General features: G+C 39.3%; 1 protein-coding gene across 8 annotated transcripts in view; it reads left to right on the forward strand.

Annotated features, from left to right (window-relative positions):
* The window catches only part of EXOC2 (exocyst complex component 2), a 200,575-nt gene that overhangs the window by 126,217 nt on the left and 46,900 nt on the right, over window positions 1–27,458 (forward strand). For all 8 annotated transcript variants that reach the window (XM_055264364.2, XM_063633017.1, XM_055264365.2 and 5 more), the window contains exons 15-22: window positions 143–300; window positions 691–812; window positions 2,062–2,123; window positions 8,463–8,543; window positions 9,017–9,076; window positions 9,742–9,803; window positions 11,112–11,178; window positions 15,750–15,866. In XM_055264364.2, the coding sequence (XP_055120339.1) occupies window positions 143–300; window positions 691–812; window positions 2,062–2,123; window positions 8,463–8,543; window positions 9,017–9,076; window positions 9,742–9,803; window positions 11,112–11,178; window positions 15,750–15,866 (729 nt within the window). The remainder of the gene's footprint in view (window positions 1–142; window positions 301–690; window positions 813–2,061; window positions 2,124–8,462; window positions 8,544–9,016; window positions 9,077–9,741; window positions 9,804–11,111; window positions 11,179–15,749; window positions 15,867–27,458) is intronic.

Below are 27,458 nucleotides of genomic sequence, written 5' to 3' on the forward strand. Positions count from 1 at the left end.
ATGTAGACCTTTTCACAGGGTCGGGTTTCTCCTGTCTCACTTTGTATCCAAGACATCCGTTATTGTCCAGACAGCGTCTTTTAGTTCATGTAACCCGATCAATTACATTTGAATGCAGTTATGCTTGTTCCTGGTTTTCTAGAAAATGATTCAGGAAGTAACGCACTCCCTGGTGAAGCTGACGCGCGGAGCCCTGCTTCCCCTCAGCATCCGGGACGGGGAAGCCAAGCAGTACGGAGGCTGGGAGGTGAAGTGCGAGCTCTCCGGACAGTGGCTCGCTCACGCCATCCAGACCGTAAGGTGAGTATGGACACATTCTCAGAGAAAGGCATACTTTTTTTTTTTTTTTAACTTTTTGGAAGGAATTAATACATTCAGTGAAGAAGAAATTCTTCTTTTTCTTCTTTTTGTCCTTTTGCCTCCACTGTTTCCTGTTCATCATATGACAACTAAGCTCTTACTGTTCCTGGTTTTTATGTTGGACTAGAGTGTTCTTCTGTTTATTGTCTTCTCTGTTGTTTAACTCAGTATTACTCTTATAGTACAATCCCTGTTGTGGTCTGTTTCTGTTTTCAGCCTAATGCTGTAGCTCGTAAGCTCCATGAGGAATGATTATATGGTGAAAGAGATGCTAGGAATTGCTTTGCGATCCCACTCTGCTCACTTTTGTTTGGATGTGTTTGTTCGCAGACTTACTTATGAATCGTTGACTGCCCTTGAAATCCCTAACGACCTGTTACAGACTATCCAGGATCTCATTTTGGATCTCCGAGTACGTTGCGTAATGGTCACACTGCAGCACACGGCGGAAGGTGTGTTTAGATAAATTGGTGACGTTTACTGTACAACAATTATCTGAACGTGCCACCTCCTTTCAGTTTCCAAATCCTTGAAAACAAGGGAAAATTACTCTTCCGGAAATTTGAATATATTAGTTCATCTTATTGCTAGCTGCTCAATGGAGTGTTTTTTCTCTTTGTGATGTATTTTCAAATCAGTTTAGTTGAGAATTAAGACCATGCAGAAACTAAGATGGATACAATTGAAAATGTTTAAAGATATAAGAATATCGTTATGATAAATGTTAAGTAGAAAACGTAGGGTATAAAATGTACATAAAGTCTGATCTCAGTTTTGAAAATATATGGATGTATATTTTTAAATTTTAATTTATAGAAATCAATGTCCAATCAAAGGAAATTCTGTTAGCGTTGGTTCTCTGGATTCCAGAAATTATAGATGATTCTTGTTTTCTTTATACTTTTTAAATTTTTTAGGCTTTTCTACATAAAATCATGAAAAACCATAAAGGTTTTCTTTACAAAGCAGCCTTTTGGTTATTAAATATTTTCAAAAACAGTCAAGAACATTGCTAAAATGGCACAGGCCATTACTATCTACTACCAGGCTTTTTAGGTAGGAAGCTTACATTGTCTGCAAAATTGCTGGGCGATACTGTGTAAATGGGAAGGGAATGGAACCCAGGTGAGAAGTTGGATATTCCCCTCTTCATTGATTACCTCCTCCTCACCTAGGAACCTGAGCCTGCCCCAATGCCGAAGGTTTGAGCAGGTGGCATTCCCTCAGCCAACTGAGAATCATACTGAAGGTTTGAGCAGGTGGCATTCCCTCAGCCAACTGAGAATCATATTGCCCTTGTCAGGAATCTACAGGATTCAAAAAACAGCCATATTATTCATCAGAAATTGTAGGAAAAAAATACTGTATGACTTATTTTGTACATGCCTAGTGTTGAGAAGAATCCTGAATAAGTAATAAATCATGGTCTCAAGTCGTCATTAAATCTAACCTAGAATTCCCCAAATTGGGCTATGCAGTAAAAGCTTTTATTTATATTAATATCTTATTAGAATAATCCAGTGAACAATATGTACTTAAATCGTCAAGTCTACCAAAATTATGTTCTTTGCCTACTTTCATCAAGTTTTTACAAACCTATATAAAACAATGAAAAACCATAACCTGTATAAATTTTTAATCTGTATAAAATTTAGGGAGATAATTATAATAAAAAGTATTTGTGTGCTTCTTTTCATGTAGAAATAAAGAGATTAGCTGAAAAAGAAGACTGGATTGTTGATAATGAAGGACTGACTTCTCTAGTGAGTTTAAGTTCTTTTCAATTATTAGTCATTAGTGCGTATTTAAAATAAATGGTTTATAGTATTAATAGGGAGCATTGCTCCATATGTTGCAGCTCTAAATAGAAATATAAGCTTCTTAAAGTTTTTCTTCTCAGAGACATTTTTGCTTAACACTAACCATAAATATTAAAAAAATTAATGAAAACAATGGGTTTCTTTTAGACTTGACCTTTTTCATCCTGTATAACTACTATTTTTGTTTGAATTACTTTTTTAAAAACAGAGTATGCTTAATTCTAATTACTCAGCAACTTGAGCTTCTCCGAAAAGCAGGATAGAAGTGATGACATTGCTGGTTCTGAAGCCAAAACAAACCAAACAAACAAAAACAACTACCACAGACCACTGCAGATACATTCTCAGGCCAGGCAGCCAACTGTGACCTGTTTCTAGAATCTTCATCTTTTCAGCTGGGACTTTTAGGTTTGAAAATCATCTTCGTGATTTCACGGGTTTTCACGCTTGTCTCTGGGTGCTCCTCGCAGTCCTGTGGGTAGCTGTGCCAGTGACGATGGCCAGGCAGCAGCCGACACATCCCAGTAGCTCTCACCAGGGAGGGGCTTCTGTCTCTCACAGCAGCCTGGCAGCGTGGTCACGCAGTCAGTGCCCAGGGCTGCCTCCATCCTTCTTCCCTGTGACCCTTCACACTGCCTTCTACTCAGGCTGGCCTCATGGTCACTCTGACCGTGGCTGCTGTCAGGAAAAAAGTCCAGTCCCCTCCCAGGAGCCATAGCTTGCAGCTTTCCTCCATCTAATTGGTCAGAACACATTCCATGCCTGTCCCTGTCAGCAACAGAGGCCGGGAGAGCACGTGGCTGCTCCTGTTTTCTGTCTTACCTTATTAAGAAAAAAGGATAGGCTGGGTGCGGTGGCTCACGCCTGTAATCCCAGCACTTTCGGAGGCTGAGGCAGGCGGATCATGAGGTCAAGAGTTCGAGACCATCCTGGCCAACATGCTGAAACCTTGTCTCTACTAAAAATACAAAATTTTGCTGGGCATGGTGGTGGCCACCTGTAATCCTAGCTACTCAGGAGGCTGAGGCAGGAGAATCGCTTGAACCCAGGAGGCAGAGGTTGCAGTGAGCTGAGATTGCGCCACTGCACTCCAGCCTGGTGACAGAGCAAGACTCTGTCCAAAAAAAAAAGAAAGATAGCAATCCTAGGAGGCAACTAGCAGTTTCTGCCTCAGATAAGGAAACTAGAATGAAATGGTCTTGACTTGCCCAGATTTACAAACCAGTGATGAGTCAGGCTGTCAGGAAACAATGATCCTGCACAGTAGTTTTAAATTCCCTTGAATTTCTATATAGTCATCCCTTGGTATCCTCAGCGAAGGTTGGTTCCAGATCCCTTCATGATACCAAGCTCTCAGATACCTTCATGATTCTCAAGCCCCTAAAAGTTGGCTTTCTATGTCCTTGGACTCTCTATCCAGCCAGTTCCGCCATTGGTGGAATTCATAGATGCAGAACCTGGGGGCATGAAGGGCCGACTGTGCTTCTCATGGACCATCTTCTTCCGGGGGCTGGGGAATTTTTGACTCATTCTATTTCTCCAAAGTTCAAGGTCCTATCTTAATGTACCATTGTACCTTACTTTATATATACAAGGTGATTTAGAAAAGCAATGCTTACTAACAGTTTTTTGCAAATTAAATCATGCTTGAAATGAGTTAGGGAAGTTTATTATTTTTAATAAGTCAATTAACATTCTATTTTAAATGCTTTATTTTTTATACAAATATTTTAATTGGGCCAGGCGCTGTGGCTCATGCCTGTAATCCCAGCACTTTGAGAGGCTCAGGCAGGGTGGATCACCTGAGGTCAGGAGTTCGAGACCAGCCTGACCAACATGGTGAAACCCTGTCTCTACTAAAAATACAAAAATTAGCCAGGCACGGTGGTACATGCCTGTAATCCCAGCTACTTGGGAGGCTGAGACAGGAGAATCACTTGAACCCGGGAGGCAGAGGTTGCAGTGAGCCGAGACTGTGCCATTGCACTCCAGCCTGGGCAACAAGAGCAAAACTCTCATCTCAAAAAAAAAAAAAAGAAAGAAAATTTTAATTGATTGGGTTTCTATTCGTCACAATTATTTGTATTTAAATAGTAACTAGTCTATAGCTAATTCTCCCTCACACTAAATCTTTAGAGAAAGGTATGGACCTGCACCACCTGCACAAAAAGACAGAATGTAAACCATCTCCACTTTTTATATTGACTACATGGGAAATAATAATATTTGGATAGATTGCATTAAATAGATTATACGAAAATTGACTTTATGAGTTGATTTTTTAAAAGCTTTTTAAAATGTGATTACTGGAAAATCTAAAATTTCTTACATGGCTTATGTTTGTGGCTAACATTATACACCTATTGGACGGCACTGGTATAAAGGGAAAATTTATTGCACGTGATCTGGAATCAGAACCTAGTTCAATCTTCCATGCAATCCTAAAGAAGCCATGTAGTCTGTCTGACCCTAGGGTCTTAGTTCGTAAACGAGGAGCAGAACACATCTTCACAGTGACGTGGGTTAGGATACAATGAGATACTGTGGACCAAAGCATCCGGTAAATGGCAAAGCTCTGGACAAACATAAAGGATTTTTATTTGTTAAATTAATACTTGTGATCACTGGGCTACTATGATAATAATACGTTAAGTTTACTGTGTTCAGAGCTCTTTTATATAGACCTATCCTAATTATCACAGCAAGCCTTGAAGACAGGCCAAAAGGGATCATTGGGCCACCATCTACTGAATCACTTGCCCAAGATGAAACAGGTGCAGGCAGGTTAGACATACCTGCCTCAAGTCAGTTATGTGCAAATGGAAAACAATTGAATGTTCAGTTTGAGAAAGCAGAGTCTGCTGTCAAGGTCCTATTCCTCGTTCTTAAAATCTGCCACAAATTCAGTAACTCTGAGCCATAAAACAGGGATGGGCTTCAGGTCCTTCTTCAGGTCAGTGCCTCAGGTACACGTGGTCAGCCAGTGTGTGCTTCCCTGGAAGCCTCTGGACCTGGTTTGCCTGATTGTAGTACATCAGCCTCTGTGAAAATGCTATGAAATAGTTACTTCAGAAGCTTCTTTGTAGTTTATTTTTAAACTTTAACTAGTGCAACTGCAACCATAAAATAACTAATTTCATGTTTGATCTCTCACACAAGCCACATAACTATCTGCAGGGACAAAAGAACTGACCCCCAGTGCACTTTGCGAATGAATGAGCCCTAGGAAATAGCACGTCTGGAGTCAGCCAAGACCTTGTCTAGCCAGAGGTCCTTGAAGAAGTGTCCTACCACGACAGACCTCATAACACAGAGTCAGTTTTTAGCTATTCCGCGTGGACCTCTTAAGAGAAAACGTCAATCAGTGCTTAGAGCACGAGTCTAGATTCTAGCTTGGAGTATTAGTATTTTAACCCAGTGTGTATATACAATTCTTAGACTTTGAACAAGGACTTAAACTGTATAATCCTAACCTCTTATCACATACCAATGTAAGAAAATGTATACTTCCTTAAAATTTCCATAGTGCCAATCCCATGTGTTTGAGACGAGAAAACTTTTTTCTTTCCTTGTGACTGGGATAGGAAAATGCTGCTTATCCCATTAAGGACATTAGGGTCAAGCACTGCCTCACTATGACTGTCCCTCGGCTGAGGCATTCTCTCTGATGAGAGCTTTGCTTCAGAGCTCAGAAACAGCTCACTCGAAAGCATCCTGTTTTCTTCTCATGTTGAAAATGGTTTTCTGCCTTTTTTCAATTTGGATAATTCTGAGATTCTGAGAATTTTCTTCTTTCAGAAGAACTGGAATGATTTGTGATAACTTGACAGTCATCTAAATTGGATGACTCACTGACAGTACACAGAGATAGAACTATTTCTTTCTTTTGAGAAAAAAGAAATAGTGAACGTGTAGACTATCACCTACTCCCGGTTCAACTGAAAGCACTCATTGAACTTTCTAGTATTCTGTTTCTACTTATTGTATTAGTATGGGTATAAAAATAAAATTAATAAGAAAGTTGAGTCCAAATTTTAATAGAAGAAATCTAAACAACCACACATGAACATCAACATTTACTTATTTATTTTTTTAATTTTTAATTTTTTTGAGCCGGAGTCTCGCTGTGTCGCCCAGGCTGGAGTGCAGTGGCATGAGCTCGGCTTACTGCAACATCCGCCTCCCTGGTTCAAGTGATTCTCCTGCCTCAACCTCCTGAGTACCCAGGACTACAGGCACGGACCACACACCCAGCTAATTTTTTGTATTTTTAGTAGAGACGGGGTTTCATCATGTTGGCCAGGCTGGTCTCAAACTTCTGATCTCAAGCAGTCCACCCACCTCAGCCTCCCAAAGTGCCGGGATTGCAGGCGTGAGCCACCGCATCTGGCCAAACATCAACATTTAATGGCCCATGGTTGAATTTCAGATTTGACTGTCAATATTATAGTAATAATTATCATTGTAACATCTTACATTTTCATACCTTCTGAGGTGGGTAGGTTAGCTGAGTAAGGTCAGTAACCTAACAAACATTTTGCCTCTTTAAATGCTTTCTGTACAGTTGGTATTTCATCCTCTATTTCTTATTTTATTACTGTTTTTGTACTTTCACTTTTAAGTATTCTTTATAATGCCCTCTGGTGGTTTCAAAGTGCAGTAATAACATGACATTAAAGCTGAGGCACTGTTTTAGCTTTCCTTAAGTCTGGGTTCCTTTCCATAAGAAAATAAACTTGTCTTTTTAAAAGATGTATATAGATGTCACTTCCTTTCTTCTCTTCAGTTTTTTTCCCAAACTCTTTTAAAAATTAATGCGTGTGTTGAAGAGAGGTTCTCACTCCCAGTGTTTTGCACACAGCTGTTTGGCTGAGCCTTGAGCCTTCCATGTCTCGCTGCTCCGGACGAAGCCCGGCCGCCTACCCCACCTCTGGAGACCTGTGCTCATGCTTGGCGGCTATGACGCACTGCTCTTCCTGTGCTCCTGCTTTCCCAGTGCTTTCTCGCCCACTCTGCGGGCGGTGCACCCTGTCCTCCTCTGAGAACTTGCTCCTCTCCTTCCCTGTTCCTTCCAAGGGCTGTTCCCCCTTGCCCTTCCCGTCTCAGCATCAATGTTCTCACAGTCTTGGGGGCCTTCTGTGACCATCCTATTTAGAGCAGATCCCCCATCATGATTGTTCTCTCAGTTCTACTTCTTTTCTTTTCTTTTTTTTTTTTTTTTTTTTTTTTTGAGATGAAGTCTCTCTCTGTCACCCAGGCTGGATTTGCAGTGGCGTGATCTTGGCTCACTGCAACCTCCTCCTCCTGGGTTCAAGCGATTCTCCTGCTTCAGCCTCCCGAGTAGCTGGGACTACAGGCGCGTGCCACCATGCCTGGCTAATTTTTGAATTTTTAGTAGAGATGGGGTTTCACCATGTTGGCCAGGATGGTCTCGATCTCTTGACCTCATGATCCACCTGCCTCAGCCTCCCAAAATGCTGGGATTACAGGCGTGAGCCACTGCACCTGGCCAAGTTCCACTTCTTTTATTCATGACACTTACTATTTTAATTATTTTATTTCTATACTTTTTTAAACCATTTTGTCAACTTTGACTTTCATGGTCGTGTCTCCTGCCTGAAATACACACATAATGAGAATTCTGTCTTTCTTACTCCTGTGTCTTCCTTAACCTAGAGTAGTTCCTGGCACAAAGTGAAAACTTAAATACCCTTAGGAGCTAAGATTCATTCTAGCTTATCTTGAAATGCCATTGGTTGGGCATATTTTCAAGTTTCATTTTCTGACTGAATGTAGATAGAAAATGACTGTTTACAATCTATCTGATATAAAGATCCTGTATATCCTCTAGGTCATTATTATTAACATTAAATTTTGTTTAACAGTTCCAGAGATGTGGAAGATCTCAGAGTCTCAGCTCACCCCAGAATATACTTCAGAATTAGCATTCAAAATATAAACTCATCGCATCTGCTCCGCGTTGTATATTGGCCTCTTAGAAGAGTAGAATTCTGAAGAAAATTTTTAGCCGTATCTGAGTTTTATTTTAGTTGAATTAGATATACTTTGGAGTCTCAAGATTGATTCATTCTAAAATACGAAGTACAAAACATATGCCAAACCTAAAACTCAATGACTAGGAGATTACTTTTCAGACTGTGTTTCTGTTCCATTCCATTAATCTGGAAAATGTGGAGCTTGGGGCCACATTCACTTGTGTTAAATATGTCTTCATAGCCAGTGCTTGTTTTTGAATTTTACGATACGCTGTTTTCCCTTCAGCCATGTCAGTTTGAACAGTGCATCGTGTCTTCTCTGCAGTCACTGAAGGGGGTTCTGGAGTGCAAGCCGGGAGAGGCCAGTGTAAGTATTCCAGCTCCGCTTGGACTCCAGTTTCCGGGGAGCCTTGGGAATCATAGTTGTAAATTTTTGACTCATCGTATTGCAAGATCTTTTCTCCCTCTTTGCCTGCTTGTTCCATTTAGTTTAACTGTGTAGATGTGCTGATTTCTGATTCCAAGCCAGGCCAATGCAAGTTAAAGTGTGAGTGCAGATGTTGTAGGTGGAGTGGTTACAGTGATAGCACTTTGTGGACAGGGATTGAATGGGCCTGGCTCTTGACCATCAGCCCAGGACTGCGTTGTCTTCTCCAGCCCAAGTCGCTACAGTGAGGAAGACCACCCAGTAGGCCCACTCTTCACGCGTCTCCTTCTTTTAGAGTAAGGACACCACTCCTGTAGCAGTGTTCCATGTTTTAACTGTTTATATCTAATTCATACAGAAAAAGCCTTTTCTTAGCAAAGTCCAAAAATTTTAATCAAAATTCTTCCTTACAGGTCTTCCAACAACCTAAAACACAGGAGGAGGTTTGCCAACTAAGCATCAATATAATGCAGGTAATAATAGAAAGCAGTAATGCCCAAAGCCTCAAATAATACCAAGTATCGGTCAACCCCTCTGCTATTTATAATCTGCAGACGACGTTCACCAAATATGTATTCTTTTTTCATCTTGTCTGTGTACATAATAGTTTAAGGTAAGTGAGTAACAAAGTTTAATGTAAGATTAATTCCAACTTGTTTTAGCAACACCCAAATGTTTCATTTATGTTATGCTCCCCTTTTTTGTGTTCTCCTGGTACTTTCTATATATTCTGTTAGAGCACAAGGTAAATTAAATGATAATTAGTTGTTCACATTATGTCTAGGGTGTAAAGTATTGTTGTTGGGACCAGTGCTTTGCAGGCACATAAAGTTGAGAATGTGGGTGAATGAATGAGAGAAAGTCTTTTTCTGGAATATATCTTTACAAACTTAATAATTGATCAAAACATAGGCACTTCTAATTTTCTATTACTTATGTGATAGATATGGCTGGGATATATATTTCTGTCATTAATGGGGCATATACAATATATGCACATATTCATACATGCACACAACACCACACCACTAATGAGATACATAATTCTACTTTATGTAAAGTTATCTTTAATGTCCAAATAGATTAATATCTAGCAGTTCATTCCTCTGAGAGTTCTGAAACTTATTTTTTCACTTAGGTTTTTATATACTGTCTGGAACAGTTGAGCACCAAGCCTGATGCAGATATAGATACTACGCAGTAAGTAAAAATTAAATTAATCTCATTAATGCATTTAGGAGAATTAAAAATACAGGCTCAAGTTTTATACTTGGTCTTATATCCTAAGACTTCTAGTAAGAAAGAAAGATTGTTTATATCAAAGTAACAGTTTTTTTTTATATTTGACCTATATTCTTTCCATAGTTTATCTTTCAACTCATCTTTGCCTTATTAGAGACAAATCAAGCAAATTGAAGGCATGATTAGGTTATTAATTATCCAAAGAACAGGTTTTATAAATAATAAAGTATTAAATGTAAATATATAACTCCTAGTTGATTATTTTTACAATTCTGGTGTTAGGGGAAGGCACCATTACTCTTGTTAGAGACTAAGCATGTTGGTAGAATTTTGTCTGGGTCAGGCTTAGTTATTGGAGCTCCAGTGGACACATGTTAACTCTTGATGTTTACAAATCCATATGGTAATTCTTTTATAATGCTGTTGTATAGGACAGCATTGTAAAGTGCTGTTTTTTTTTTTAAGAAATCCGTTCTTTGTGAATTATACTTGGCATGTGTAACTTCTGTGTACTTTATGCTCTGACACAGATAATACTAAAATAAATGCCTCTTATATCTTCAGTTGACAATTTGGGAATTTATCCATGTTTGTCTATTTACTGGTTTTGGCTTTTGCTTTTCAGTATATAAAACTATCACCTCCCTAGAGACCCAATAAGTTTTTAATTCTTCTAGGTTTTCTTTTATTTGATTTCGTATTTTTAGCTCATTATTTCACCAGGAATTTGTTGTTAGATCCCTAATATTATGGATTAAATTTCATGTTGCCCATGTTAACAGATTATCCATAGTACCTTCTTTGAGCTGTTAACTGTTAAGTCTAAAACACTTATTAAAAGTTTCTGGCTGGGCATGGTGGCTCATGCCTGTAGTTCTAGCACTTTGGGAGGCCGAGGCAGGCGGATCACGAGGTCAGGAGTTTGAGACCAGCCTGGCCAACATGGTGAAATGCTGTCTCTACTAAAAATACAAAAATTAGCCAGGCATGGTGGCAGGGGCCTGTAATCCCAGCTACTCAGGAGGCTGAGGCAGAAGAGTGGGTTGAACCCAGGAGGAGGAGGTTGCAGTGAGCCAAGAACGCGCCATTGCACTCCAGCCTGGGGGACAAGAGCAAGACTTCATCTCAAAAAACAGAAAAAGTTATGTGACTTTCACCAAATGTTTTCTATATAATTCATTGCATTTTTAAATTTGCATATAGTTCGTTGCATTTTTGAATTTGAGTGCTTTATTTGTAACTGTTCCTACTTGCTTCTATGTCCAGTCTCTCTGTTGACGTTTCTTCCCCTGACTTGTTTGGAAGTATCCATGAAGACTTCAGCTTGACCTCAGTAAGTCAGACGATAACTAGAAAGTAAACCATTTTAAAACTGTGTAACAACAATTTCACAAATCTGATGACTGTGTTCCTGCGTCATTGCTGTAGCGTGTGGTATAGGACGCTGTGCTGTGCTTTGGAGCTCTGTTATGTGAAATTTTCAGGAAAGTATAATTTATATGAATTTCACACTTAACATTTTTAGCTGGAGTTGCAATTTCAGTCATTCCATATACTGTCTGCATCTGTGTGGTTTCCGAGTGTTAAATGCATGCCCTTGTAGTTCCCTGGTGCTTGAGAGTTGCCAGGATGGGTTGGGGAGCAGGCAGAGGACAAGGGTGCCCATCCCCCTCACAGCTCTTGCCTCTTCTACCAGAGAAGTTCTGCTTTTCTCTGTTTTATTTCTATAAGTTCCCTCATAGCCTTTTATTTGAGCACAGCCTCAAATAGACACACACAAACACACATTTATATACAAACAGATGTATGCATACACTGCATATATACATATGTATATATACACACATACTTTTTAAAATGTATACATGTATTTAAGGAGATTCACAAACATATATTATCATGTGTATAAATTCATCTGTTGAAACTCAAACTCTAGCTATCATAAATAAAATAACCCTTTCTGGCCAGGCACGGTGGTCATGCCTGTAATCCCAGCACTTTAGGAGGCCGAGGCAGACGGATCACTTGAGGTCAGGAATTCGAGACCAGCCTGGCCAATATGGCAAAACCTCGTCTCTACTGAAAGTACAAAAATTAGCCAGGTGTGGTGTCAGGGGCCTGTAATCCCAGCTACTCGGGAGGCTGAGGCAGGAGAATCGCTTCAGCTCAAGAGGAGGGGCTTGCAGCGAGCCAAGATGGCTCCACTGTACTCCAGCCTGGGTGACAGAGAGAGACACCATCTCAGAATCATAATAATAATAATAAATAACCCTCTCTGGTTTGTCATGAGTTTGAAGGGTGTGTGTGTGTGTGTGTTTATGTGTCTGTCTGTCTCAAGGGAAACTGACCCAAATTTTCTACTTTATGTATAAGTATGAATACCTAAATAAGGGATTTGGTATATTAGAGAAAATATAGTTTGGTCAAAGTAATTTAAAAAATTACTCTAGATTCAGTTCCTTGGATGACTAGGTAGAGAATGATACCATTCACTGAGATAGAGAATTAAGGGAAAAAAAAAGGTTCAAGAGAACCTGGTTTGTTTTTGTTTTTGTTTTTTGCTGTTGTTGTTGTTGAATGGATGACATACAGGTAGAGATATCCAGTGGGTGATTGAATGTCCTTGTTTAGATCCCAGGAGAGAAATCTAGATACAGATTTGTGACTCAGCAGTACATAAGCATATATAAGGCCTAGGAGTAGATAAGAACACTAAGAATTCTGGCTGAACAAAAGAAAAATGCTAGTTCCTCTGTTCAGCCAGAATTGCAGGTGGAGTCGCCCCAAGAGTGGTGGCAGGCCATCCCAAGCCATCCCGAAATGAGGTCAGCTGGCATTCCAAAGAAAGAAGTGTGAAATGCAGGGTGATCAGTGCAAAGCATTAGGGAACAACACACAGAGGGGGCAGCACTGAGTCCTCACGAGGAACAGCAGGGAGCGATGTCCTGCCTAGGTCTGTTGGCAATGAGGGGGCCTGGGTGTGGACTTTATACGAGGGTTTAAAGCATTTGCCTCAGGGCGGGGCTGATTTCTGCTATTCAGCAACGTGGTTGATCTCTCAGTGTTTTCCGCTATAGCTTAAAGAGCTTCATGGGTGCCTGGGAGGTCAGGGTCCCCACGTGGGTGCAAGCCTGCAGGGGAAGGCAGTCAGCTGGCCCAGTCAGAGCCGCCAACACTCTGTGCTTCTCCACCAGGGCGTGGAGGGAAAGCGAGGGAAGCTGGGGAACCCTACCCTCGTTGGATGAGAGAAGGACCAAATATATAAAAATAATGTTGAGGCTGCCAGTATTTATGGGCTCACCAGTAGCAGGGAGTCTCAGTTTGCCCTGAAAAGGGTTAATCAGAGAGATAGAAGGAAATCCAGATAGAGCAGCACTCCTGAGAGGGATGGAAAATCCCATTTAAACAAAGGAATGCTTTGCAGCTGAGGGGCTTGTGGAGGCTGGAAATGCAGCAGGCTAGGGGAGTCCTGTGGAGACAGGGCTGCAGGAGAGGGCCTCCTGAATGGAGACTGCTGGAGTCTTCCGCTTGCTGGCACTCTGAATCCTCAGGCACTCCCTCCTGGTGTGCAGTGTCCCTGCACTTGGGGTGGTCCTGCTCTTATGCCTCTTCCAGCGGGTGGAGCACAGGAGTCAGCCCTGGACTCCCTGTGACGCATGACCGCGGCAGCGCTCAGCTGACTCACATTGAGCCTGTTCTCAACTATCCCCCCAGGCACCTCACAGCAGGGCCTCCTGCCTCCTGCCTTCACTCTCCAGTGTTTTTTTTGTGACCAAATTCAGTTCCTCTGTATTCTCCATTGAAAGCTATCTCGTTAGATTTGGTGCGATCTTCTTAGGATCTTGTTCTGTTATCCAGAAGGGAAGCAGCTGTGGTAAGGAAAATACCAGATTCGGAGTCAGAAGACGCTGGTTTGCATCCTGGGTGACCTTGGGCACGTCACTGAGAGGGTTCTCCTGAACAAAACTGTGCTGGTGACACCTGCATCACAGCGATGCTGTGGGGAATCACTGAAATAATATAAGACCATATTCGTCACCTGCACGTGCTACATTTGATAGGTGGAGTTGTTTTCAAATGTGCGTCTCCATCTTAGTTGTTAATAAGCTTTTGATTAGTCATCCACGGTTGAGAGTCTGTGCTGTTTAGTTTTTCTTTCCACTTTTATTGCATCTGAATGATTAGATTTGAGCAACAAATGTACTTATAGGAGTAAGACTTTAAATCACTCAAATAGCTTTTCTGTTTTTTAAGAGCCATGCAAATTACAATGGGAAAAACAAAGAGAATTAACAGGGCAGAGAAGATGTGGCAGGCTCAGGTCTGCTAGATAAGGAGGCTTGACTCTGGAAGGAAAAAGTAACTAAGGATTGATTTTCAAAACTGAGCAACCAGCTGAGGTTTTGAGGCGAACAGCGTGTTGAGGGCAGCTGATGAAATGTGAGGTTTACGGGGACTGCGCCATGGTGACTCCAGGCCCAGGTACTGGAGGGGAATGTGGCGTCCTCGTCCCTCCCTCACCTGGGCGAGTTTCCAGTGCTTATTCACTGTTTTCCTTCTGGCCATTTATTCACGAAACGTGGAGGAGTATTATACATAATACAACCCTATTTACCTTGTCTTATACCCCATTTCCTAGCCATAGAGTAATTCGAGGCCATTCACTTGTTTGAAGATCCTTTAATACTCCCTCGGCCTTTTACTTATATTTGTTGATGACTAAAAACGGGTAGTGAATAGGCTACACACTCTGCCAGAAATAAAGATGGGAACATTTAAAATAAAAGAATCTAGAAAGTTTTTGGAAACTGCTGAGCTAAATGAAATTGTGGGGAGATATAAAATATGCTTGGCAACTAAATTCAAGGATGTTATCTTTTTTTCACATGTCCAAAAAAATAGGAACCTCTTTGCACATTTACTATATCGAATTACTTTACTGTAAGTTATTCTGGTTATGTACAGAAAGAGCATGCAGAGTATGTGTTGGAAAGTGTTTTTTGCCAAAGGTTTAGTCAAAGGATCTAACTCAAGGCTCTAGATTAGTCAAAGTCATTCCAGAGAAGGCCCGCCCGCCTGTGGGAGCACGGGTTGGGTGCCTCGGTGAACCGCACCAGCAGCATAAGGGCAATTCCTGGAATTTTATTTACCAGGTAGTTTTGAACTGTGAAAGGATACTGTGTTTATCAGCATTTGTGTCTGGTAGTTTTCGTAAGAAATTACTTTAGGTGGACAGAACCCTGGAGAATGTAGAAGTAACTGGCTTGTACCCCTTCCTCTTGGCTACACTGACCACATCCTAAGGTGGAGTCCTCCACCCTCAGTGACCCTCACTCCCCATTACAGGGAGATTATTCTTTGTTTTCTTCTGCAAACGCAAACAATTCTTAATGCCCTAAGGTATTTAAAGGAGCCCATCATACAGATGTATGGCAGTATAATTCTCTTCCAGGTTATAAAAAATTTATAAACTATTTTATAATTTCTGCATTTTAAATGTAATTAGTTATTAAAGATATTTATTCCTGTAGCCTTTTCTCGTATACAAAGTATTAAGTAAACAATATAGTAGAACACTTTTCATAAGAAACGCTGATCCCCGTTCCCAGCTGATCCTAGTTAATGGGATCTTATCAATCTGTTTTTCCATCCAAGCTGTTAAGTCTTAAAGGAAATACTTGATTCTTTAGTATATTACATGTAATTATAAGCAAATAGTAGAGCTGCAGGATTTTATTGTGCTTCTCTTTATGTTATAATATTGGGAAAGAATCAGCCAAGAAAAACAAAGCATTGAATACTGATGTTAAAGAGCAGAGATTATAATTAAACTTGACAAGTGTTAAGCAGCTATTCTCTCTGGCACTATAAAGGTGATTTTCTAAAAATTTGTTTTGCTTTTAGGAACAGCGCCTTTTGATAGTCCTAAGTAATTGCTGCTATCTAGAACGTCACACCTTCCTAAATATCGCAGAACATTTTGAAAAGCACAACTTCCAGGGAATAGAAAAAATAACACAGGTAAGCGAGTTCATGTAAAATGCACAAGTTGGTGGTTTTACCAGCTCAGTTTTCAAGCTGTTTCCTAGCCTGTGTTCTTCTCCTGTCAGTGCCCATTCCCTCTGTGTGCCGCCCGCACACCCACACTGCTTCCCGGCCTTCACCCTGCCCCATCTTTGGATGATTCCCTTCCTTCCCATGGTTCACCTTGAATGGTTAATTTAATACTCTTTTCTTTTCTCTAGAGCAAAGCTCCCTCAAGGTTAGAGCCAGTTTACTCCTCACCTGAGCTGTTGTTCAAAAGTGAGGGAAGAAAATAAGGAGGGAAAGGCAGCAAACTCAGATCTTTCAGAATTATCTCATATTTGACTTCTTTTAGGTGAACGCTTTAGATACAGCCAGCATCAAACTCCCTGAGCCTGCAGAAAAACCTCTTCCTGCTTATTCACACCTCTCCTTCCTCTCTCCCTTTCTGTATGACCTCAAGGATGCTTTTGCTTTGCTGCTTTGCGCATGCACGCGTGCACACACACCTGCTGGCTCAGAACAGCTGCAGGATGCTCTGCATCCTACCTGAAAAGTATGTCCTCCCCACTCTCCAATCACTGCATGCAGAAAGGTTGGGCAAAAGGGACTCCAGTAGAAATTAATGGAGTGAGTTTTCTTTTTAATGTTACACTTTGTTGTTTATATTTTTTTCAACTAAGCAGAAAAGGAAAAAATGAAGTAACCTTGTTATTAAGGTTGATTGGTTCCTGGGCAAAGGTTTATCAGATTTCTCAGTAAAACTATGCTAGTACCACTTTTTAATGTCAGTAAGTACAGTTTTGTCAATGCAAAGAATGAGAACGATAATGATCTGGTTAATCTTATAATCAACATGCACTCAGGGTTACCTACTTTTTATAAATGGTGGTTCCAGTTCATGAACTACATTGGGATTTTTTTTCAAAGAATGAAAATGTCAAAGTGGGCGGCCCTGTCTTGTTTTCCTGCCTTTTCGTAAAGATTAATCATCCTGATGAGAAATGTTGTGACTTAAGCCTTTGGGGCCAAATGTCTAGTTTATTTCCAGAAATTTTTGTGTTAAGAATTGCAGGGTGCTATCTTGCAGTAAAAAAGTGGCTATTTGTAGAAGGTGGTTGCTTTGTTTTTATATAACAACAATAATGACATGAATATATTTATTGGAGAAATGTTATTTATCATTTTAAAATATGTGAAATGATTAGGAATTGCATGTAAAAGAAGCAAGCTTGGTTTTCTCTAGGTTTTTTGCAGTAGGAACTGTTGCTTCACTTTATATCATTAAGAAGTAGAATTAAATTAATTTTAAAAAAGATTTTTTCATATCCTTCCTTGTCTTTGTCCAGATCATTTTGAGACCAAGATAATACAAAGGATCTGGAGATTTAGCAGTACAAATGGTAGGCTCTTTCCCACTCAGAATTTGGATTTTTTTTCATCGACCATCTTGAATATTTTGAAATTCAGTTGTGTTTAAAATGAATAGATAGTAAACTAGATTTAGACGATAACATTTGCACTGATTTTATTAATTTGTGAATCTGTTAATTTCATGATTCCAACCAAGTAAAGTGTATTTCTGGCATCAAAGGGAAAGGTCTGCTGACTCTGCCACTGTTTTTCATAGTTTTCCCTCCAAAAGACAAATAATTCCAGAGGCATTGATCCCAGAAGAATCACAGGGCACAGGTCACAGTGGATGGTTTATTCATTCCCTCTGTTTCCGCATTGAAGATGAGGGTCTCTCATAGGGGGACCTCACGTCAGTCACTGGGCATGAGACCTTCTCTCAGACTCCTCTGGTGTGAGCCAGGGTTGGCCAAGTGTTTCTTCCGGTTATATTTCCTCCCGCTTTCTTACTGGTACTTCTACCAGGAGAGGCATGAAACGGCCAGTTTTTCATTCCCTTCACCTGTTCCTCACCTTGGAACATGGAGATAAATTAGTCTTAATATAGGAACAGGAGACAAATAAATGTTTTTAGGGGATTATTAAAGTGTAATGATCAGTGACATTTGAAGCTAGAATGATTTTATACATACACTTTTATTTGGTGCACGAAATCAGGGATGGTATCATCAGCTCCATAATCTTCATAGAGAAAGATACCCAGAGAGGTCAAGGACTTGCCCTGTAAGAGCACAGCAGGCAGGACTCAAAGTTACATTTTCTCATTCTAAATCCAGAATGCTTTCTGGTCCAGCACCACGCATCTTAAAGAATAAAACTGGTCTCATGATAATACAGTTGACCCTTAAACAACTCAGAGGTTGGGGTGCCAACCCCCTGTGCAGTCGAAAATCTAAATATAACTTCTGACTACCCCAAAACCTAACTACTAGTAGCCTCCTGTTGGTTGGAAGCCTTATGAATAAAACAGCGTATCAACATGTATTTTGTATATCTGTTGCATACTGTATTCTTGTAATAAGCTGGAGAAAAGAGAATGTTAAGACAATTATTAGGAAGAGAAAATATATGAACACTTCATGAAGTGGAAGTGAATAATTACTGTGAGAGTCTTCACCCTCCTCATCTTCATGTGGACTAGGCTGAGGAAGAGCAAGAGGAGAGGTTGGCCTTGCTGTGTCAGGGGTGGCAGAGGCAGAAGAAAATGTGTGTATAAGTGAACCCACATAGTTCAGACCCTTGTTCAAGGGTCAACTGTACACCAAAGAAATGAAAATAGGACATGAAGCTGGTTGATGAGTGTACATTGTTTTGGCCTTTATGAAACCACATTGAATGGTAATTCATGAGATCAGGGTATCCAAGTCATCTTGTTCTACATTGTTCCTCCTTAAAAATAAGCCCTGTTATAAACCGTTGGTGGACTCAGTGCTGTTTGAATCCAGAAGTATGTGCCAACAGGGAGCGTCCTGCCATGTGCGTGCATTTTCGTTAGTATTTCGTTAGTATTGCCGTACCACTTAGCTTTTGCTCAAGTCCTGGAGATGTCTTTTTCCAGTCGTGCATTTTTTTTTCAGCTTATAAAAGTAAGACCCAACCATTATTTTTAAAAAGAGAAGTATTGGGAAGTCTAAAAAAATAAAAATTAAAATAATCTATAATGCACCAACCAAAGGTAGACACTATTTTAATATTTATAGTAACCATGACTTTATATATCCTATCTATATGTTATAAAAATATGAAACATGGTGAAAAAGAATTTGAGAAAAAAAGAAACATTTTTCTGAATTCACTTGACATTGTATTTTTCTACTGAATATATTCTATTGTGAGTACTTTTCCATTTTTATTTAATATTTTTGTAAATGTGTTTTATGGCTTTATAACATTTGTTAATGTGGGTATACATAGTTTTTAACCTCTCCCATACTAGTAACCTTAAGGTTATTTTTAATTTTTGTTGTTGTTACTGAGAAGTGAAGATAATCTTTGATCACGTGTCTAATTACTTCCTCACGATAGAATCCTGAAGTAGATTCACAGCCCCAAAGGTACTTGGTAAATATTGCCAGATTGCTTTTTGGAAGCTGATCTCATCACATTTCTGTCATCTTTTTAATTACGATGTTTAATTCGATAGGTTAAAATAGGCTTTCATTGTATTTTAATTTGCATGCCTTTTTCTGTTTAGGAGGTTAGCACTTTTTCTTCTGTTTATTGACTGTTTATATTCTAGAAGAGCTAATTTTGAAGGCTCTTAGAGAGTTAAGCAATGTGTTGCAAATAAATTGCAATTTAAGTGTGCAAACCAGATTTGCCACCAACCAAATTCTTTCATACCTTTGAGAAAGGAAAACCAGAGCGGTATGGTTAATAAACTTCAGCGTATAATTTTATTGTGGTAGGTATAATTACATAATTCCAGGGAGTGCTCTTACATATATAAAATACTTTTTTAATCTGTCCCAGTCTTTAAAAAATAAGCATCTAATTAAGAATTTGTATACTTGCAGATTTTCACCTGACAAAGCCTGTAGACATTTTTTTCTTTTCACTTTTAGACTTTTTTTTTTAATTTTATTATTATTATACTTTAAGTTTTAGGGTACATGTGCACAATGTGCAGGTTTGTTACATATGTATACATGTGCCATGTTGGTGTGCTGCACCCATTAACTCGTCATTTAACATTAGGTATATCTCCTAATGCTATCCTCCCCCCTCCCCCCACCCCACAACAGTTCCCGGAGTGTGATGTTCCTCTTCCTGTGTCCATGTGTTCTCATTGTTCAATTCCCACCTATGAGTGAGAACATGTGGTGTTTGGTTTTCTGTCCTTGCGATAGTTTGCTGAGAATGATGGTTTCCAGTTTCATCCATGTCCCTACAAAGGACATGAATTCATCATTTTTTATGGCTGCATAGTATTCCATGGTGTATATGTGCCACATTTTCTTAATCCAGTCTATCATTGTTGGACATTGGGTTGGTTCCAAGTCGTTGCTATTGTGAATAGTGCCGCAATAAACATACGTGTGCATGTGTCTTTATAGCAGCATGATTTATAGTCCTTTGGGTATATATCCAGTAATGGGATGGCTGGGTCAAATGGTCTTTCTAGTTCTAGATCCCTGAGGAATCGCCACACTGACTTCCACAATGGTTGAACTAGTTTACAGTCCCACCAACAGTGTAAAAGTGTTCCTATTTCTCCACATCCTCTCCAGCACCTGTTGTTTCCTGACTTTTTAATGATCGCCATTCTAACTGGTGTGAAATGGTATCTCATTGTGGTTTTGATTTTCATTTCTCTCATGGCCAGCGATGATGAGCATTTTTTCATGTGTTTTTTGGCTGCATAAATGTCTTCTTTGAGAAGTGTCTGTTCATATCCTTTGCCCACTTTTTGATGGGGTTGTTTGTTTTTTTCTTGTAAATTTGTTTGAGTTCATTGTAGATTCTGGATATTAGCCCTTTGTCAGATGAGTAGGTTGTGAAAATTTTCTCCCATTCTGTAGGTTGCCTGTTCACTCTGATGGTAGTTTCTTTTGCTGTGCAGAAGCTCTTTAGTTTAATTAGATCCCATTTGTCAATTTTGGCTTTTGTTGCCATTGCTTTTGGTGTTTCAGACATGAAGTGATTGCCCATGCCTATGTCCTGAATGGTATTGCCTAGGTTTTCTTCTAGGGTTTTGATGGTTTTAGGTCTAACATGTAAGTCTTTAATCCATCTTGAATTAATTTTTGTATAAGGTGTAAGGAAGAGATCCAGTTTCAGCTTTCCACATATGGCTATCCAGTTTTCCCAGCACCATTTATTAAATAGGGAATCCTTTCCCCATTGCTTGTTTTTGTCAGGTTTGTCAAAGATCAGATGGTTGTAGATACGTGGCATTATTTCTGAGGGCTCTGTTCTGTTCCATTGATCTATATCTCTGTTTTGATACCAGTACCATGCTGTTTTGGTTACTGTAGCCTTGTATAGTTTGAAGTCAGGTAGCATGATGCCTCCAGCTTTGTTCTTTTGGCTTAGGATTGACTTGGCGATGGGGGCTCTTTTTTGGTTCCATGTGAACTTTAAAGTAGTTTTTTCCAATTCTGTGAAGAAAGTCATTGGTAGCTTGATGGGGATGGCACTGAATCTATAAATTACCCTGGGCAGTATGGCCATTTTCACGATATTGATTCTTCCTACCCATAAGCATGGAATGTTCTTCCATTTGTTTGTATCCTCTTTTATTTCATTGAGCAGTGGTTTGTAGTTCTTCTTGAAGAGGTCCTTCACATCCCTTGTAAGTTGGATTCCTAGGTATTTTATTCTCTTTGAAGCAACTGCGAATGGGAGTTCACTCATGATTTGGCTCTCTGTTTGTCTGTTATTGGTGTATAAGAATGCTTGTGATTTTTGTACATTGATTTTGTATCCTGAGACTTTGCTGAAGTTGCTTATCAGCTTAAGGAGATTTTGGGCTGAGACAATGGGGTTTTCTAGATATACAATCATGTCATCTGCAAACAGGGACAATTTGACTTCCTCTTTTCCTAATTGAATATCCTTTATTTCCTTCTCCTGCCTGATTGCCCTGGCCAGAACTTCCAACACCATGTCGAATAGGAGTAGTGAGAGAGGGCATCCCTGCTTCCAGTTTTTGCCCATTCAGTATGATACTGGCTGTGGGTTTGTCATAGATAGCTCTTATTATTTTGAGATACATCCCATCAATACCTAATTTATTGAGAATTTTTAGCATGAAGCGTTGTTGAATTTTGTCAAAGGGCTTTTCTGCATCTATTGAGATAATCATGTGGTTTTTGTCTTTGGTTCTATTTATATGCTGGATTACATTTATTGATTTGCGTATGTTGAACCAGCCTTGCATCCCAGGGATGAAGCCCACTTGATCATGGTGGATAAGCTTTTTGATGTGCTGCTGGATTCGGTTTGCCAGTATTTTATTGAGGATTTTTGCATCAATGTTCATCAAGGATATTGGTCTAAAATTCTCTTTTTTGGTTGTGTCTGTACCAAGCTTTGGTATCAGGTTGATGCTGGCCTCATAAAATGAGTTAGGGAGGATTCCCTCTTTTTCTGTCGATTGGAATAGTTTCAGAAAGAATGGTACCAGCTCCTCCTTGTACATCTGGTAGAATTCGGCTGTGAATCCTTCTGGTCCTGGACTTTTTTTGGTTGGTAAGCTATTGATTATTGCCACAATTTCAGAGCCTGTTATTGGTCTATTCAGAGATTCAACTTCTTCCTGGTTTAGTCTTGGGAGGGTGTACGTGTTGAGGAATTTATCCATTTCTTCTAGATTTTCTATTTTATTTGCATAGAGGTGTTTGTAGTATTCTCTGATGGTAGTTTGTATTTCTGTGGGATCGCTGGTGATATCCCCGTTACCATTTTTTATTGCGTCTATTTGATTCTTCTCTCTTTTCTTCTTTATTAGTCTTGCTAGTGGTCTATCAATTTTGTTGATCTTTTCAAAAAACCAGCTCCTGGATTCATTAATTTTTTGAAGGGTGTTTTGTGTCTCTATCTCTTTCAGTTCTGCTCTGAAGATGGATCTGACGCTTGCTTTTTGAGCAGGATTCAAGCAGACCCAGTTAACATCTATGTTCAGCAGCCAGCATGAATGGGGTGTTAGTGAAAATGAGGCCGTTGAATTAATAGAAATAGCTGCTAGCATTTATTATGTATTCGCTTTCAGTGTGCTATGCAAGTTTCCTGAATTATCTGTTTAAATCTTTACAACAAAAAGTATGAGCTGTGTACTCCTGACATTGGTCCTGCCTTATCACACATTAATACTGCCATTCTACTCTCTTTTTGTAGCATTTGCCTATTAACTGTTTGCACATCCATTTATTTTCGACTCCTCTTTTCCCTTCTTTTTTTAAAAAATGAGGTATAATTTACCTACAGTAAAAGACACAAATCTTAAGCTTATGGATTGATGGCTTTTTACATATGCACACATTCCAGCATCCACCACCAGATGAAAATACAAAACCTTCCCTTGTGCCCTGTTTGAGTAGGCTCCCTTCTCAACAACATTCCAGCTGCTCTCTGCAGAGAATCATTTTGTCTGTCCCAGAACTTTACGTGGAGCTCCATACACTTTGTTGTCTTTTGTATCTGGCTTCTTTTGTTCCAAATTAATTTTTTGAGATTCATCCAAATTGTGTGTACCAGTGATTCATTTTCTTTTATTGCTGAGTTTGGATAACCAGATTTTGTTTAATCATTCTCATGGTGATGGACATGGGATTGTCTCCAGTTTTAGGCCTTTATGGATAAAGTTGCGGTGAATATTCTTGTAAGTCTCTTTGTGGACGTTTGTACTCACTGATCTTGGATATAAACCTTGAAGTGCAATAGCTGGTCGTGGCACAAGCCGATTAGGAACTCTGACTAGTTTTCCAGAGTGTTATAAACTCCATTGGTCATAAACTGGAGTGTACGCTCCGTCAGTCGTAAACTGGAGTGTGCACTCCGTCGGTCAGAAACTCGAGCATACGCTCCATCAGTCATAAACTCGAGTGTGCGCTCCGTCGGACATAAACTCGAGAGTGTACGCTCCGTCGTACGTAAACTCAAGTGTACACTCCATTGGTCATGAACTCGGTTATAAACTGCATCCTAGCCAACACTTAATATTACCAATCTTGTTTATTTTAGCCAATCTCATTGTTGCTTTATTTGGCTTTCCCTAATGATGATGTTAAGCACCTTTTCTTGTATATCCGGATGCTCACATTCAGGTAGCCTCTTTCCTGAAGTGCTTGTTTAACCCCAGCTCATGTTTGAATTGGATCAGTCATCTTTCCATTGACGATTGTTAGAAGGCTCTGAATAAGTCCTTTGTCACACATACGTATTTTTTCAGTTCATGGCTTGCTGTTTTGTTTTTATAATATCTTCTGAGCAGAACTGTTTGATTTTGATGAGATCCACTGTATCAAGCTTTTAAAATGTTTAATGCCTTTCATATGTTGTCAGAATCTTTACCTGCTTCAATGTCCTGAATATTTTTTCCCAGTTTTGTAACATTAACTTTTATGTTTAGGTCTATGATGTCCATCCTTATGCCAATATTGCATTGTTTTATGTATTATGGGTTTATAGTCAGTCTTGATATCATGTAGTATGAGTCTTCCAACTTTGTTCTTTTTAAATTGTTTGGGCTATTTTAGGTCCTTTCCATTTATATATAAATTTTAGCCTGTGAATTTTTACCAAGAAAAGGCCTTTTAGGAGTTCATCGAATTTGGAGAAAATTACCAATATTGGTCATCCTGTTTGTTTAGGCCATCTTTAATTTCTTTCAGCAATGTTTTGTAGTTTCCATTAGAGATTTTCCATGTCTCTTGTTAAGTTTATTCCTGGGTATTTTATTTTTTATGGTATTGTATTATAATTCTTCTGTGTCTATTATATAGAAATACAATTGATTTTTGTTATTGACTCTGCTGCCTCAATAAATTTACTTTTTTCATTAGTATGTCAACCTGCTTAGAATTTCTAAATACGTAATCATGTCTTCCGTTAATAAAAACAGTTTTACTTCTTCTTTTTTGGTATTATTTCTTTCTGGATCTCATGAACTAGGACATCTGGTATAATCTTGAAATAGTGGTGAAAGGGGACAACTTTGCCTATTCCTGATCTTCTGGAGAAACGTTCTATATTTGTACCATTTTGCAGATGCCCTTTACGCAGCTGATGTTCTTTCTAGTCTTAGTTTACTGAGAATTTTTGTCATGAAAGTATATTGAATTTTCTCAAGTGCTTTTTCATCTGTTGAAAAAATACCACTTCTGCATGATATGTTTTTAAGATTTATTTATAGTTTTTATTTGCCAGTAGTTTGTTTGGATTTTTATGTCTTTGTTCATGAAGGCTATTGGTGTGTGATTTTTTTCTTATATCTTGCTCAGTTTGGATGTTAGGGTTATACTGGCTTTATTAAACAAAATAGGAAATGCTTTCAGCCCCTATTCTATGAAAATGTTTGTGTGTGCTCTCATTTCTTCCTTTCATGCTTGGTAGAGTCACAGATGAAACCACCTGGACCTGAAGTTTTCACTGTCAAACCCTTGCCTATAATGGATTCAATTAGTTTAATAAATATAGGACTAGTTGTGCCAGTTTTTGAAGTTTGTGTTTTTCAGCAGATTAGTAATTTCCTGTATGTTGTCAAGACTTGACAGCATAAAACTATAACGTCCTTTTACTGTCCTTTTAATCTCTTCAGGAGCTTCAGGAATTTTCTTTTTTTGTTTCGTTTCTTGGCAAAATATGTGGGCTTTTTCTTTATTTCTTCATCAGTCTTGCCCAGGAGCTTATCGTTTTTGTTGTTATTCCTTTTTAATTTTTAAAAAATTTCAAACTTTTTTTAAGAGACAGGGTCTTGCTCTGTTACCCAGATTGGATAGAGTAGTTGAATCATACCACACTGCAGCCTCGATCTCCTGGGCTAAAGTAATTCTCTCACCATAGCCCCCAGGTAGCTGGGACCACAGATGTGCACCACCATGCCTGGCTAATCATTTTTATTACTATTTTCAAAGAACCTACTTTTGGCATTGGTGGTTTTCTTTAATATTTACCTTTTTAAAAAATTGATTTCTGTTGTTTATCTTTTCCTTCTATTTTCTTTGGGTTTAATTTTCTCTTTTTCTAGATACTTGGGGCAGAAAATTAGAGCAGTGGTTTAAGTTTTTCTCCTTTTAAACCTTTCTTTTAAAACATTTTCAGCTATAAATTTCTAGCCACTGGTTCTCTCTCGCAGATTTTGATATGTTATCTCTTCATTGTGTATTATTAGTATTTCCCTCTTGGATGCCTCCTTCCTTTGAAGAAATCTTACTTAGCACTTGTATTTCACATGCCGAGGGAGTCTCTAATCATCTATTTTGGTTTGTGTTTATAGATACTAGAGAAAGAGAGAGATAGAGAAGGGCTAGAGGGAACTCAGTTATTGCCTGTCACCGTTTTCCTCAGTAGTTCATCTTCTTCGTTCTGATTTACTTGATTTTAGGTTAGAGCCCTTTCTCATTACATGGGTGAAATACTCTTTGACCCTCTGCATATCCAGAAATATCTTTCTCAGACTCTGTTAAGAGAATGACACGCCGGCCAAATACAGGATTCTTGGGTTCTGTTCTTTCATTCCTGTAGATTTTAATCCAGTGATTTCAGCTCCCAGTATTGCATGTGAGAAATCTGACGTCAGACCAGTTCTTTCTTCTTTGTAAGTAAATTATTATTTTGATCTAGAAGCTTGAAAGTCAGTCTCTCTTTCTCTCTCTCTCATTTAGAATAAATGTATTAGAAACTAGAAACTTTAACAGTAGTTGCCTAGATATGTGAGCTGTCTTATCAGTCTAGCCTGGCACTCTGCAAGCCTACTCAAGTTGCAAACTTGGGTCTTTCTTTAGATCCAGTTAAATTTTCTCCTATTGCTTGTTTAATTAATACCTTTTCTCTAGCTGCTTATATTTCTTTACTTGAATTTCTATTTTTTGCATGTTAGAGCTCCTGGGTTTATTTTCTAGTCTTGTTCTTCATAATTTTCATGTCTTTACATTTTTATTCTATGCTTTGAAGTAGTCCTTGCACTTCAGATCGGTCTCAACAGTGACCAGGAGTTCCTTCTGTTAATCTATTCAGTTGTTAGCTTTGGAAGTTGTATGTTTCACCTCTAGAAATCTTGTTTTGTGTTATACTTTCATCTTCATGAGGGTTTTCTTTCTTTTTCCTGTTCAAGTTGTTGCTTGTCTCTTCTGCAGCTGAGTTTCACTGCTCGATGGGTGTTCCTGTGCATAGCAGCGGACTCCCTTAGAGGTGTGTTTATTTTTCATTGTAGTTTGTTGCAGCTCAGGCCTGGCATTGGAGAGAAGCCTATCCCTTTCAGACCAGTGCTGCAGAAGCAGAATGGCCACCAGCCCCCTGCAGAGTGACCTGGGCCCACAGACCTCCCATCTCCTCCATGCTTGGGCCTCTGCCTCCCCTCTCTTCCATTTCTGGCCTCCTGCCTGCTGGTGAGACCAGGCACACTCATGTAGGGCTGATGCCAGCCTCCTTACCCTCTTCTGCTCCCACTCCCATCAGGAGCCCACAGTCCATGCAGCTGAACTGTCCCAAGGACAGGACTTTCTAATAGGGGTC

This window comes from Symphalangus syndactylus, chromosome 23, assembly GCF_028878055.3.
Source record: "Symphalangus syndactylus isolate Jambi chromosome 23, NHGRI_mSymSyn1-v2.1_pri, whole genome shotgun sequence".
In the NCBI taxonomy this organism is placed as follows: domain Eukaryota; kingdom Metazoa; phylum Chordata; class Mammalia; order Primates; family Hylobatidae; genus Symphalangus; species Symphalangus syndactylus.